General features: G+C 57.8%; 1 protein-coding gene across 2 annotated transcripts in view; it reads left to right on the plus strand.

The window, feature by feature from the left end:
- ZBTB46 (zinc finger and BTB domain containing 46) overlaps positions 1-15,235 on the plus strand; it is a 43,065-nt gene extending 27,830 nt beyond the window's left edge. For both annotated transcript variants that reach the window (XM_054724404.1, XM_054724405.1), the window contains 2 exons: positions 11,309-11,484; positions 14,636-15,235. In XM_054724404.1, coding sequence (XP_054580379.1) covers positions 11,309-11,484; positions 14,636-15,007 — 548 coding nt within the window. In that variant the 3' untranslated portion in view covers positions 15,008-15,235. The remainder of the gene's footprint in view (positions 1-11,308; positions 11,485-14,635) is intronic.

Below are 15,235 nucleotides of genomic sequence, written 5' to 3' on the forward strand. Positions count from 1 at the left end.
GGGCAGGTTGGGACTGGGGCTGGGACAGCAGTCTGTGCTGCCCTCATGTGGCTGATCTGTCCTGGTCACCAAGAAGGACCTTGGGTGACTTGCTGCTTTTCTGCCATCTCTCTGTCTCTCCGTCTGGCAGCTTTCGCCCCAGCGCGAGTTTGCCACCTCTGTGCTTTGAAGGGGGCCCAGGGGTCCACCAGCCCCCAAGCCCCAACTTCCCACCTCCAGTCGAGCAGGGTCACCCGTGTGCCGGGCCTGACTGGGCTCCGGGACCAGGCGGCTGCAGCCGCCCTGGGTGGCATCTCCCTGCCACCTCAGTTTCTGCGTCCGCCCCTCCACCAGCAGAGCCCTCGATCACCCTCACAGCAGGTCTCACGCCGAGGGGGTCACGGGATGGGTGGGGACCCCACGAGGAGGCCTTTCGGGGCAGATTTTTCTCTTCAGGTCTTCATCTCTCACACGCGCTCGCTGTCCGACGTGTGCGGAGCGAGGGCGGCCACACCGCTCCCCGTGCCTGTGAGCACACCTGTGAGTCCCGTCACCGCGGGCCCTCCAGCTCGGAGGAGCTGACAGCGGGAAGGGCCCTCGCCTCCGTGTCTGGGACTAATTCCAGGGGAAGCCAGGTGAGGCTCCATGTCTCTGTTGTGCTTTGCCCTCCTTGCTTTTGATGTTCTAAATCTACTCCTTTTCTCACGAGAATCTGCCCGTTTGTTGTCTGTAAATGAGTGAGAAGTTGGCAAAGTCCGTGGGCTGGGCTGTGAGCTGTGGTGGACCCGAGTCTGCCTGTCACCGCTCGGTTGGTCAGCAGCAGCAAGGCCGGGGGGGCTGCGGGCGCGGCTGCTTTCACACAGGACACTCTGACATCCCGGGAAAACTGCCTGTTCTGCCCGGCCGGCCGGGCTCGGTGGTTGAGCATCGGCCTATGAACCAGGAGGTCAGAGTTCAATTCCCGGTCAGGGCACATGCCCGGGATGCGGGCTTGATCCCCAGTGTGGGGGCGTGCAGGAGGCAGCCGGTCAATGATTCTCTCATCGTTGATGTTTCTATTTCTTTCCCTCTCCCTTCCTCTCTGAAATCAATAAAAACATATTTCAAAAAACAAACAGCCAGCCCTGGCCAGTTTGGCTCAGTGGATAGAGCGTCGGCCTGCAGACTGAAGGGTATCAGGTTTGATTCCGGTCAAGGGCACGGACCTCAGTTGTGGGCTCTATCCCCAGCCCTGGTCAGAGCACATGTGGGAGGCAACAGATCAATGTGTCTCTCTCACATCAATGTTTTTCTCTCTGTCTCTCCCCCTCCCTTACTCTCTCTCTAAAAAAATTAATGGAGCCCTGACCGGTGTGGCTCAGGGGAATAGAGCGTCGGCCTTCAGACTCAAGGGTCCCAGGTTCGATTCCGGTCAAGGGCATGTACCTTGGTTGCGGGCACATCCCCAGTGGGGTGTGTGCAGGAGGCGGCTGATCGATGCTTCTCTCTCATCGATGTTTCTGACTCTCTATCCCTCTCCCTTCCTCTCTGTAAAAAATCAATAAAATATATTTTTAAAATTTAATGGAAAAATATCCTCAGGTGAAGATTAACCGAAAACAACAACAATAACAAAACAAAAAAAACAACCAAAAAATAAATAAAATAAAAGCTGCTTGCTTCTGGCCCACGTAGATGTCGGTTTCCCCAAATACTCGGTGCCGAGCCCCAGGCCTGTCTTCGCCGCCGCCTTGTCCCTGGGCCACAGGGCGGCGCCATTGAAGGGACGGCCCGAGACCCGGGCGTGGGGCCTCTCCCAGGGCCCTCACCTTGGGGAGCCCAGGAAGGTGCACGCCTGGAAGGCACCCGAGGACACGTCTGCAGAAAGAAAAACGGCCTCACTCCGGGCTCCACAGCAGAGGCCCTGCCTGCGCTCGGCTGCCCGAGGACAGCGCCGCCCAGCAGGCCCTGTGGGGCCGGCCCGTCTCCAACCTTCCCTGCCTGGAGGGGACGTCGTGGTGCCTGGATGTGGTCTGATCAGGGGACAGTTATTGCAGAGGTTTGAGGGAACCATGAGCTCTGCAGCTGGAGCCCCGGTCCTTCCTACTGGTTCTGGATACTTCCACATAGAGCCCTTGTTTCCAGAGGCCTGAGTTCCACAGGTGGTCTCCTCCCCAGACCGTCTGCTTTCACCGATTTCTCCCCGAGAAGGTCTCTGCAGTTCTCATTCTGACTCCGGTGAACTTGCCTCACGTTGATGCCATCTCAGCAGCAGCTGAGTCCCGCCTGTGAGGCGTTACTGTTCGCTGAATGGAAACCATGGAAAGCATTGTTCGTGGCTCAGAGCACGTCCCCGTTCGGGGGGTGGTGTTCAGGGTGCAGGGACCCTGACCTGTGTGCTGCTTTCTTGGGTCCTTAAAAGTGCCGTTCGCACCGGGGTCCCTGGCCAGTTTCCTGGGAACACCCTGCAGACAAGCCGGGTGGGGCGGGTGGGGCTGAGTCCTGGTGTCTTGTGGGACCCCACGTTGTCCCCACTACTGAACACCTCCCGTGGGGAGGGGGACTTGCCGAGCCTGGGTTGGGGGCGAGCGCTGGGCCTGCACGGCGGCTCTGCAGCGGCCCTGGGGGGAGGGGAGCGCTGCGGCTGCCCAGGTTCAGGGTGGGGTTTGAGGCCCGGGTCCTGTGTTCAAAGGGCTGGGGCCTCCCCAGGTTCTGACAGACCCGGAATTTTAACGTTTATTGTGGAAGGGTGTTGCTGTGAGCCCACTTTGAGGAAAGAGCCAGCTCGACCCTGTGACGCTCGCTCTCAGACCGTTTCTCAAGGCCATAGGCTCGCTCCGTGTCCCCGGGACACGTCCGGACATTCTGGGTAACCAGCCAGCACACAAGTCAGGTGTGGAGCCCCCTGGCACCCCCTGGTGCCGGAGGGAAGCTGAGAAAAGCACCCAAATGCCCGCCCACTCCGGCGAGCCCCAGGCTGCAGCATGCCTGGTGGCGCTCACCACGGGAAGGTCCAGGATGCGCCTCCGGAACTCGCTCAGCTGAGCCTGGCTTCCTGTTCCCAGGACCTGACACCAGCCCAAGTCCCCTGGGGGACCGGTGACCGAGCAGCCCCTCACCCTCTGCTCAGCCTGGACGCCGAGGCCAGGATAGCCAACCCCAGCCCCGAGGAGACGGCCTCCGCTGGTGACCTGCTGCGCGCCCCACCGGCGCCCTGACTGTGCTGGCGGCGGGCGTGGGTCACTGCGCTCCGCTCGGCCGGCCGGGGGACAGTGAGGCCCGGCTCAGGTCGACTAGGTTAGTGGCCTCTGCAGCAGCAGTTGTTTCACACTCGTGGCTCCGTGCTGGACGAGTCAGTGGTTTTTATACTTCAGTGAGGATGCCCCCCGAGGAGCTCCCCCAATGGAAAGCCACCCACAGGAAGCAGCAGGGACAGGGCCCCAGGGAGCGGTTGGCAAGCCGGGTCCACACTTGCCCGAGGCTCGGGGCCTCAGGTCTTTCCTCTTTCTTTCTTTCTTTTTTTAAAAATAAATCTTTATTGTTCAGATTATTACAGTTGTTCCTCTTTTTCCCCCCATAGCTCCCCTCCACCTGGTTCCCACCCCACCCTCTGCCCTTACCGCCCCCCACTGTCCTCACCCATAGGTGTACGATTTTTGTCCAGTCTCTTCCCACACCTCCCACACCCCTTTCCTCCCGAGAATTGTCAGTCCACTCCCTTTCTATGCCCCTGATTCTATTATATTCACCAGTTTATTCTGTTCCTCAGATTTTTTATTCACTTGATTTTTGGGTTCACTTGTTGATGGGCATGTATTTGTTGTCATTTTGTTGTTCATAATTTTTATCTTTACCTTTTTCTTCTTCCTCTTCTTAAAGAATACCCTTCAGCATTTCATATAATCCTGGTTTGGTGGTGATGAACTCCTTTAGCTTTTTCTTGTCTCTGAAGCTCTTTATCTGACCTTCAATTCTGAATGATAGCTTTGCTGGGTAGAGTAGTCTTGGTTGTAGGTTCTTGCTATTCATCACTTTGAATATTTCTTGCCACTCCCATCTGGTCTGCATAGTTTCTGTTGAGAAATCAGCTGACAATCGTATGGGTGCTCCCTTGTAGGTAACTAACTGTTTTTCTCTTGCTGCTTTCAAGATTCTCTCTTTGTCTTTTGCCCTTGGCATTTTAATCATGATGTGTCTTGGTGTGGTCCTCTTTGGATTCCTCTTGTTTGGGGTTCTGTGCGCTTCCTGTACTTGTAAGTCTATTTCTTTCACCAGGTAGGGAAAGTTTTCTGTCATTATTTCTTCTAATAGGTTTTCAATATTTTGCTCTCTCTCTTCTTCTGGCACCCCAGTAATTCTGATGTTGGTACACTTGAAGTTGTCCCAGAGGCTCCTTACACTATCTTCATATTTTTGGATTCTTTTTTCTTTTTGTTTTTCTGGTTGTTGTTTTTTTTTTGTTTGTTTGTTTCCTCACATTTCAAGTCTTTGGTTTGATTCTTGGGGTCCTTTGGTCTCCTGTTGAATTTCTGTATATTCTTATTTCAGACAGTGTGTGCTTAATTTCTGACTGGTCCTTTTTCATTTTTTTTTTTTTTTTTTTTGCATTCTCAAGATCCTTAAAGGTCTCACTAAGTTACTCAGAGATTTTTAGAAGATTCTTGAGTAACCTTATAAATGTGGTTTTGAACTCTTATGTCCAGTAGTTTGCTTTCCTCCATTTCTTTCATTTGTGACATGTTTCTTTGTCTCCACATTTTGCTGCTTCCCTCTGTTGATGGAGTGGTTTTCTGTGGTAGGTGACCAGTGGTTCAGCCTCCCCTATCACCTGAGGTGGACACTTTTGGTGCACCCCTTTGTGGGCTGAGTGCAAAGTCTTGTTGTTAAGCTTTGATTGCTGTTGGTACACTGGGAGGAATTGACCTCCAGGCCAATTGGCTGTGAGGACCTACTGTGTCTATAATGGAGGAACTGCTGTGCTGGAGACACCGTTATGGGGCAGGACTTATTTCAGTATGGCTTTGGTGCTCACTGAGTCTGCCTCTTGAGTGTGTCACTTATGGATGTGAGGAGTTGAAATCTGGTGTCTCACACTAACCACTAGGTACACTGGCTTCTGGATCTCCAGTGGGGTGCAGATCAGCTACTGTCTGAGGCCACCCAGCAGGCGCTACAGAGAGATCTGCAGATTCCTCCTCTTTGTTTGGGGTTTGGAGGTTTTGGAGCTGTCTGACCAGGGCTGCAGTTTGTTAGGTTAAGCTGCGATAGGGCAGGCCATTTATATGCAAAAGCTGCTGTGCAGAGCTTGGGTGGGTTTGTAAATTGTGTGGGGCGGGGTCTCAGGGAATCACTAGGCTAGGGCGTGGCAAATAGCAATGGCTGCCAGTCAGCCGTCTCTGAGTGTCCGCGTCCCCGCGCCCCGCGCCCCAGCGCAGTGAACAATGGTTCCTGCACACAGCTCTGCAAGAAAGCCACCCTCACTTTCCGACCCGATGGCAGACAGTCCAGCTTATCCCTGTAGGAGTCTGGGTCCCCAGAGTCTCGCTGGAAACTGGAGTTAAGGTTGAAAAAAAACTGTACCCAGACACCCGCCGCCAGCCCGGTTCGCGCGCCTCCGTACCTCAGCTTTTCAGCGCTTGTGCACGTCTCAATGCTCTTTCCTCTTTCCTTCTAGTTGTAGAACTTCCACTCAGCCAGCTTTCCCGTGGTTCTGGGTGATAGACGTTTTGTCTCAGTTGCAGTTTTGGTGTGGTTGTGAGAGGCAGCACGTACAGGTGTGTACCTTCTGTCACCCTCTTGGTTTCCTGTAGCATAGGTTTTAAATCTTTCCTGTTTCTATGTAAAGAAAGGCCGGCTGCCCTGGTGGTGGCTCAGTGGTTGGGTGTCGACCCAGGAACCAAGAGGTCCGAGGTTTGACTCCCGGGCAGGGAACATGCCCTGTGGGGGGCGATGCCCTGTGGGGGGCGTGCAGGAGGCAGCCAACCCATGATTCTCATCATTGATGTTTCTGTCTCTCTCGTCCTCTTTCTCTCTCAAAACCAATAAAAACATGTTTTTAAAAGGTCTGTTCGGTTCCTTTGTCTCTGTGAGGAAAAGAAAGTCTTGAAGAGGAGCTGAGCCACGTATTTTTGATTTTGGAATTAACAATGTTATTCCTCTGCAGCCCTTTCCGACCAGTGGTTGGGTGGATGTGTTGGTGTTCTGTTGCCATGGAGTTTTCTTCTGAGTGCCCTTCACTGAGAAGTAATTGTAGCCTCAGTGAGTGACAGGCCTCCGGTGACGGGATGGGTGGTGAGTAAGGGTGATGGGGACGTACTCCAACAGGCTCCTTCCTCGATGTCCTCGAATCCCCACAGCCTCTCGAGGCCTGGAGCCCGGCTGAGCTTGAGCCTCCTCTGGGCTTGGCTGCAGCCAGCGCCAGGCTGGGTCCCAGGCCACCTCCTGTGCGGGATGCGGGTCCTTCCTGCAGGCTGGCGGCCGTGCGGCTCCCATAGGCCTGGCTGGAGTCAGCCCAGGACCCGTGAGGAAACACCTGGGAAACTGAGTGCCTCCCAGCGGAGCAGATGCCGCCACGCTCCGCTGCGCCAGGCTTGGGCAGGTATCTGGGGGTGCTGCCGGGACCTGGGACTCGCTGCCTGTGCCTGCAAAGCTCGCTCCTCAAATCCCTGCAGGCGGCGGGGGAGGCCTCCCACACCCATCTGCTGGGCAGGGGGCAGCGGGCCACCCGCCTCCAGGCGACGGGATCCCGGGGATGTATGCAGAGAAACGCGCAACTCTCCACAAGGAGAGGAGCCAAATAGCTCTGACCCCGGTACTTTCTAGAAAGATCTGAGGACAAAGCCCAGCGCCCTGCCCTCGATGCGTGCCCCATGGCATTGCTCTCCAGGTGTGAAGGACACACCCTCGGGGGGGAGTCACCCAAAGCTTTCTGGACAGAGCGCCCTGGGCTTGCCTCGTCCCCTTCTTTGGACGTTGGTTCTCACGTCTGCTTCCTGCGCAGGGCGGTGGTGCGGCGTGGCGGGCTCCAGGACCCAGGATGGAGACAGAAGCAGGTGGCCCCGTGCCAGGTTCTAGAGCGCGTTCCAGCTGGAGAGGGCGAGCTTCCAGGGAGAGGTGTGACCCCATCCGTCTGAGAGGCCGTCCTCCCCCTCCCCCCAACCCTGCTTGGGCGTGGCCACCTGCAGGCCTCTGCCTGCCCCCATGCTGTGTCTTTACCTTCGTCAGAGTGCTGACGACCACGGCGAGGCTGGCTTTTCAGAGAGGCTTACTATGTTGTTGCTAAGGCAACTGACTCGAGCGGTGTCTCCAGTAGCTAACAGATGGGTCAGTCGGTCCTTGCACCTCACTCTTCGGAAAGGCCTGCCTTCTGTAAGTGCTCGTCTGCCCTGGAATGCCACTTCTCGGGACCTCCTGTTCTTGCTCGTCATGATGGGTCTCCAGCCATTGGTCCCCGTGGCAGGAGGAGCCTATGGGATGCCAGCTCTGGCCCACCCCATCATCACTCTGTTGACCGTGGCGTGGACCTGTGGCTGCTCTCACCTGCTCACTTGGGAAACTTTTTCCTGGTCAGATGGCGTGTGGATGGGGCCGTGAGGGGACCTGAATTGTGGAGGGTCTGTCTGTGCTATTGGGCTAAAGGGCTTTGGTTCAATTTTTAAAACAATTAAAAAATGTCAAGAGAGGTTTTATTATACCTAGAAGAAATAGATCTGTGCTGGATGGCAAAATAGCGAGGGGTGTAAGAAACATTTTTAGTATCAATAGCTGTTTGGTTTCATTCTAATATGTAACTTTATTTTCCTTAAAACTGTGCAGTCATCCAACATGTGGATTTTTCAGTGGGTTCATTTAGGTACTTCATCTGTTATTGAATTTCTCATTGAAATACTGATACTCAACTTGATTTCAAGAGGTTTTTATTTTTAATCACCTACAGATATTTTCCCATTGATTTTTAGAAGGGAGGGAGGGAGAGAAACACTGATGTGAGAAAGAGACATTAGTTGGTTGCCTCCTGCGTGCACCCCGACGGGGCTGGGTTAGAACCTGCACCCCTCGGTGCATGGGCTGGGGCTCTGACCACTGGGAACACCAGCCAGGGCAAGAGTGTTTTTTTTAATCAAAATGTAACACTGCTCTTTATTAGAGAATTTCAATAATGAAGAGTTAATCCTTTATTTAGGCCAACTCGCTGCCACAGAGACTTGCTTCATGTGTACATTCATTTGGGCTCCTCAGCATATTTTTCTTTGCCACAAAATGTGGATGGGTGGCCTCGCCCACATCATCTGTGTGTGTGGGTGGGGGGGATGAAGACTCCTCCACACGCTTGGGTATGTTAACTTACTAATTTCAACTGCATTTAAAATAAATAATTCACTTTTGATCACTGTCAGTTGGGCAGCTTCATAAACTAAGGTGCCAAAGAAAACACATTAATTTACTTTAAAGAAAACTATTTCAGCCCTGACCGGTTTGGCTCAGTGGATAGAGCGTCGGCCTGCGGACCAGGTTCGATTCCGGTCAAGGGCATGTACCTTGGTTGCAGTCACATCCCCAGTAGGGGGTGTGCAGGAGGCAGCTGATCGATGTTTCTCTCTCATCGATGTTTCTAACTCACTATCCCTCTCCCTTCCTCTCTGTAAAAAATCAATAAAAATATGTAAAAAAAAAGAAAAGAAAACTATTTCAGCCTCCAGCTTCAACTGTGACCAGCTTCCACGGGGCTTGCCCTCCCATGCTCACCTGGGAGCCACCAGCACAGGTGGGACTTGAGGGGGTGACTGTGAGGGACAAGCTCCTAGTAACTCTCACTGCAGAGTTTTCTCAAGCAAATTCTCAAATGTTGAAGCAGGAAACAGGGTGAGCCGAGAGGAGCAGTGTTTTGCACAAGAAAATGGTAATATACGCTAAGTCACAGAACCATGTGACTAACCCCACCAGGAAAAGCAGACACTGCTATCCGACGGCCTGGGAGCTACCCTTCCCCACACACTCAAGGAAATGGTGAGAAGCAGATTAAAAGATGGAGGCCTTCCAGAGGATTGGGATCTATACAAAAGAAGGAAGTGAAATTCCGAAACTGAAAATACAATACCTGACGTTGAGGATTCTCAGATGGTTCAGGAGCATCTGGAGACAACACGAGGTAGGGTTAGTGAGCTGGAAGGCAGAGCAGTGGGAAATATCCATCCCCAAAGTCAGAAGAAGAGGAAGAATGAGAAAAACACAAAGAGAAGCATGAGCACAGCGAGAAATTTTAATATCTGTGTGAATGGAGTTCCAGAGAAAACATGGAACCGAAGCAGAATCAGTAGCTGAGAATTTTCCGAAACTGATAAAAGACATCAATACACAGTTTTAAGAAACATTGTATAATGAAGACCAAATAAAATAATAGCAACAGAAAAACAATATCTGGGCACATTATAGTCAAACTATTGAAAACAAAAGACAAAAAGAAAAATCGTAAAAGCAGTCAGAGAATAAAGACGTTTCTTTCAAGGGAACAGACTGATGGCCCACTTTTTAATAGAAACTACAGAAACTGGAGACAAAGAGTAGCATCATTAAAGGGCTGCAAAAAAGTTGCCAAGTTAGAATTCTATACTCAGCAAAAATGTCCTTCAGAAATCAAGGCTGAAGACATTATGGTACAAACAAACAAAAGTGAGAGAATACTTGGCCAGCTGACAAGAAGCACCAACAGCTGTGGCCAAAGGAATGTGCCCTGGACAGGAGCACAGACTGAAGGGAGCCATGGGACACCAGGAGTGGCCTGTGACCAGGAGGAATGGTCCTGATGTTTAGAGCAATGTTTAGTGTCCTGTGGGGCCTTTAACACAAGCAGGCGTGTCATACCTGACGGTCATAGCTCGGAGGTGAGGCAGGATGTGGCTCCCTGACCAGGCAGGGCCCTGCTGTCCTAGGAGGCGTGTCCCTGGCACGCACTGACTGCCGTGGTGCGGAGACCCCAGAGCAGAGAGCTCCTGGATGGGTACGTGGTCGGGGCCCCGGCAGACGGTCTCTGTCTCGTCCCGGAAACCGAGGGGTCTGGCTGCTGGGTTATTTGGACACCCTCTGGGAGCTCCTGGGAGGAAACAGGTGCTTCTTTAAGAAAAATGGGAACGCTGCACGTGGGTCCTTCCCCGATTCACGCAGACACGTTTCAGACACAGGCTGCTAAGCAAGGACACTGTGCTCGGGTCCCTGCTGGCGCCGTCCGCGGGCACCTGTCCGCAGCGGCCCGCCGTGACCGGGGTCTAAGCAGCAGGAAGGAGCGGGAGCCGTGCGGGGGCCCTGCCTCTGGGACGTGGTGGGTGGCTCAGGGGTGGGGGTGGCTCATGGAAGCCGCCTGGTCAGTTTTCCAGCCCGCTGGCTGGCTCCCCCTCTCGGGAAGGCCCAGGCTGTGGGTCACCTCAGCTCCCGCCCTTCCTTGCTCTCCTGGGCTGTGACTCTGGTATCTGTCCTCATGTCTGCCTCCCTCTCAGGGCCTCCAGGGGCAGTTGTGACCGCGGCCAGGGCCTGCCACACATGGACGTTTGCAAGGGGTCTGAAGGTGCAGCAGGAGGCCGCCCTGCCCTGACTGCTGGCCCCGTCCTGGGCGGGCTCCCGGCAGCCCCTCGGCCACGCCCAGTGCTCTTGACCCTCGGCCTGTCCTCCGGGTGCGGATGCCGGCTCAGGGCCTGGGAAGCCGCTCCAGACGCCAGGGACACGTGTCCACCACCGGCTCCTCGCTCAGGAGAGGCAGCCGCAGGACTTGGGCTGCTGGGGGGTCATCCCAGAGGAACCCAGGAGGCCTTTGGGTTTTTGGGGTACTGGGAGGACTCCCTGTGGGCTCAAGAGGGGGTGCCTGTAGTGTCTGGGCTGCCCCAGTGCCCAGGGGGGCCAAGAGACCCCCAGGAATGTGGGATGCGATGCCTGAGGGCAGGGCTGCGTCCCGGCGTGCAGCGTGGCTGGGTGAGGTGGGGGTTAGCGCGGGACAAGCCTCCGAGGCAGAGGCCGCTCACTTCCTGCTGCGTGGGGGGCACTCGGCCTCGCGCTCGCTGTGTCCGCTGGACACCGCCCTGGGGTGCCCGCAGGCTGGAGCGGGGCCGGGCCCCAGGGGCCGCCGTGGCAGTGCTGGGCGCAGGCTGCGCCGGGCTCCGGTGTGGGTGCTGCTTCCGCTGGGGCTGCGCGTGTGCACGCAGTGTGTTTAGGCACCGGCATGTCTGAGGGCGGACGTGGCTGCCTTTGGCCTTCTGCCCAGCTGTCAGCACGTGGGACACCTGTGCCTGTGAGGGCGGCCTCGGGGAGTCTGTGCAGGGCAGGCTCCGGGGCCGCTGGTGATGCCCTCTGTGCTGTCTTCCAGTCAATGAGTTCACGGTCATCAGGAAGAAGTTCAAGTGCCCGTACTGCAGCTTCTCGGCCATGCACCAGTGCATCCTCAAGCGCCACATGCGCTCCCACACAGGCGAGCGGCCCTACCCCTGCGAGATCTGTGGGAAGAAGTTCACCCGGCGCGAGCACATGAAGCGGCACACGCTGGTGAGTGGGGCTGGGGGCGGCCAGGGTCAGGGGTCAAGGGTCACCTTGGGGCCTGCCCGGTTGGCAGGGTCGGGTGGGGGGGATAGTTTGGATCACCACAGGAAGCCCTGAAGGGGGGTCCACTCAACACCCCCCCATTCTCCCCACCTGGCTCTGCCCTCCGGGCCTGGGTGTAGAGGCAGGGCCACATCACACCCTCAGTTTCCTCTCCGCTTCTGGGACCCCTGCCCTTGGCCCCTGGGTCCCACTTCACTGCCCTGCGTGGTGTGCAAGCCCAGCCTCCTCCCGCCTTGTGCTGGGCCCTCCCCGTCTCTGTGCCGGGCCACCCCCGTCTCTGTGCCGGGCCACCCCTGTCTCTGTGCGAGCTGGCTCCCAGGCGTCAGGTGTTGGTGGGTTTGCGTGGCCGGACATGAAAAGGTCCTTGAAATGGAGGCAGATCCCCAGAAAGGCAGGTGCCAGGCCTGTGGGTGGTGAGATAAACTGGGAAGGCTGTGTGGCTCAGGCTGAGGAGCTGGACCAGGAGGTGCATGTAGCATCCGAGCCCCCCTGGGATGTGCACTGCAGGGGGAGCAGGGGTGCAGGGGGAGCAGGACTGCAGGGGGAGCGGGGGTGCAGGGGGAGCGGGGCTGCAGGGGGAGCCAGGCTGCAGGGGGAGCAGGACTGCAGGGGGAGCAGGGCTGCAGGGGGAGCGGGACTGCAGGGGGAGCGGGGGTGCAGGGGGAGCCAGGCTGCAGGGGGAGCAGGGGTGCAGGGGGAGCAGGGCTGCAGGGGGAGCCGGGCTGCAGGGGCGAGCAGGGCTGCAGGGGGGAGCAGGGCTGCAGGGGGAGCCGGGCTGCAGGGGCGAGCAGGGCTGCAGGGGGGAGCAGGGCTGCAGGGGGAGCCGGGCTGCAGGGGGAGCAGGGCTGCAGGGAGGAGCAGGGCTGCAGGGGGGAGCAGGGCTGCAGGGGGAGCCAGGCTGCAGGGGCGCGCAGGGCTGCAGGGGCGCGCAGGGCTGCAGGGAGGAGCAGGGCTGCAGGGGGGAGCAGGGCTGCAGGGGGAGCCGGGCTGCAGGGGCGCGCAGGGCTGCAGGGGGGAGCAGGGCTGCAGGGGGAGCCGGGCTGCAGGGGCGCGCAGGGCTGCAGGGAGGAGCAGGGCTGCAGGGAGGAGCAGGGCTGCAGGGGGGAGCCGGGCTGCAGGGGGAGCCGGGCTGCAGGGGGAGCCGGGCTGCAGGGGGGAGCAGGGCTCAGGCTGCAGGGGCGCGCAGGGCTGCAGGGAGGAGCAGGGCTGCAGGGGGGAGCAGGGCTCAGGGGGAGCCGGGCTGCAGGGGGTATTGTCTGGGCTTTGACCTGTTTGATGGGAAGTAGTGGGGGCAGCCCTGGGCTCGAGTGGAGGTGGGAAGAGGGCATTGGGGTGATGTCACAAGTATGGGAATCTCGGGTGTGTCGAGTCATCTGTGGGGTACACAGGCTGGCTGACCTTCTGCAGGGGGGATTGGCATCAGGAGCAGAGCCACCAGGAGGCGTGGCGGGAAAAGCCATCCAGGCCAGCCTGGGGCCATATCAAATTGTTGAGGGTGGCCCAGGTGTAACCTGACACAAGGTGGCAGTCTGGGGGGTGAGGCAGGACCCTCAGGCCTGGCTCCTGACAGAGGGACCCCTGGAGTGAGCAGAGCCCAGCACCGGGGCCTGCAGCTGGACTGCAGGGCCTCCGGCTGACTGATAGATGCCCATGTCCCCCCGCCGGCCCCACAAGCCCCAGCGGAGCGGGTCCCAGAGTGCACACCCCTGGGCGGCCCGGTCTTCCTGCTCCCAGGTGGGGTCCAGCCTGCACCTGGAGAGGCAAGTTGGCAGCCCAGGAGCACGAGGCCCACTCGATGCCCTGACTTTAGACCCGCCCCTGCGGCTTCTGCCCCGTCCAGAGGGACCCACGAGGCTCCCTTCAGCCGCTGCTTTCCAGGGAGAGAGCACCTCCTGTCCACAAAGAAGCGTGTCTTGTTTGTTACGCTGACAAGTGCTGGGAAGCGGTGACATGGGTTGCATATATTTTTTTTCAGTCATCCACTAAATTAATTTCTAAATAATCCACTGAAATGGAAGTGCAGTGCGGGCTGCATTGCAATGACACAGGTTATAATATAGGAATTTCTTCATAGTTATATGAGAAGCTGGAACAATCATTTACAACGAAGCCCTGGATGTGTGGAAATCAAAATTAATGATCTTAACTGAATGAAAGCTCATATAATTTGGTAGAAAAGGTTAGAATGAGCCAGTGACCTGAGAACATACGTCACATTGATCAAAGGAACTAAGGCACAGCACCTGCAGGAGCCGCGGGGGCGGCGCCCGGGAGGAGCTGCTGAGGGGGCCGCGGGCCTGACCTGGGGGCTGGGAGAGAGGCGGGCTGAGCCGTGGCCCTGGTTTCCCTGGGCACAGCGGGGACTTCACGTTCTGTCTCCAGTTACAGCTGCCCTCCGCGTCATTGTGTTAGTTTCAGGGTACAGCACCGTGGGCAGTCCAGCTGACACTTGACAGGGGGTGCATGCCCACCTGGTACCTTCATAGTTGGGGCAGCTAAACCACATTCGCGGTTCGGTACCATTGATCCCATGGAGGGTCAGGACCACGGTGCCCACTCTCCGTGGAATTTCACAGGTTCTGGGTGGGCTTCAGGGCGGGTCAGAAAGCCCTGAAAATGTCCTTGAAATCCGAGGGCTGTCTTCCTCCGCGGAGGGACCCGCATCCTCCCCTTTAGTTTCCCAGGTTTTGTTCTTTTGCTGGGGGAGGGCTGAGGAAGCCTGGATTTAAAGTGTGTCCAACAGACAGAGACCCAGGAGGGTCCCGGAGAGCCCTGGCCATGGCGGGAGCTGTGGGGGCAGCGCCTGGCTCCAGGGCCCGACTGGCTTCCCCGAGCGTGGCCCCCGCCCTGATCCCGACCTCACGCTGCTCAGGTGCGAGCAGCACAGGTTAGCGTGGCAGGGCTCGGGTTTGGGGTGTTGTGGATGGGCGTGGCAGGACGGCGGGGCCACTGGGGAGGGCGGCCAGGGAGCACCCAGGACAGTGGCCATCCCGTGTGGTGCTGGCGCGTAGAGGAAGGACACAGCCCTGCAAACCCTTTGCCAACAGGACACCATTGGCTCCGACCGCCACTCACTGACCGCCTGTCCCCGCAGGTGCACAGCAAGGACAAGAAGTACGTGTGCAAGCTGTGCAGCCGGGTGTTCATGTCGGCCGCCAGCGTGGGCATCAAGCACGGCTCGCGGCGCCACGGCGTGTGCGCCGACTGTGCGGGCCGCGGCGCGGCCGGGCCGCTGGATGGTGTTGGGGCCGCCGGCTCCCCTGAGCTATTCTCCAGTGACGGACCCTACCTGGAGGACCCCGACGACCCTCGCGGGGACGGCGAGGAGGAGCTGGGTGAGGACGAGGACGACGGCCTGGCCCACGAGGACGCGCTGCTGGGGGAGGACAAGGACGACGAGGACTCGCCTCGGGGGCCGCGCAGCCCCTTGGGGTCGGCTGGCAAGGACTTTGCCTGGATCTCCTAGGCCCTGGGCCGGGCACCGGGGTGGTGGCTGTGCCACCCCTCCACCTGAGTGTGCATGCTTAGGGGTCTCCCTCGCCCGGGAGGGCCATCTGAGCCCGCAGCCCCCCTCCCGGCCCCTCGGTTCTGCTCCTGCCCCAGACATACCCGAGGGCCAGCCCGGCGGTCTCGGGAGCAGGTGTGGGCTCCGCCACGGGGGCTCTGGGGTCCAACACGAAGTTGGTGGGGTACA

This window comes from Eptesicus fuscus, chromosome 12, assembly GCF_027574615.1.
Source record: "Eptesicus fuscus isolate TK198812 chromosome 12, DD_ASM_mEF_20220401, whole genome shotgun sequence".
In the NCBI taxonomy this organism is placed as follows: Eukaryota; Metazoa; Chordata; class Mammalia; order Chiroptera; family Vespertilionidae; genus Eptesicus; species Eptesicus fuscus.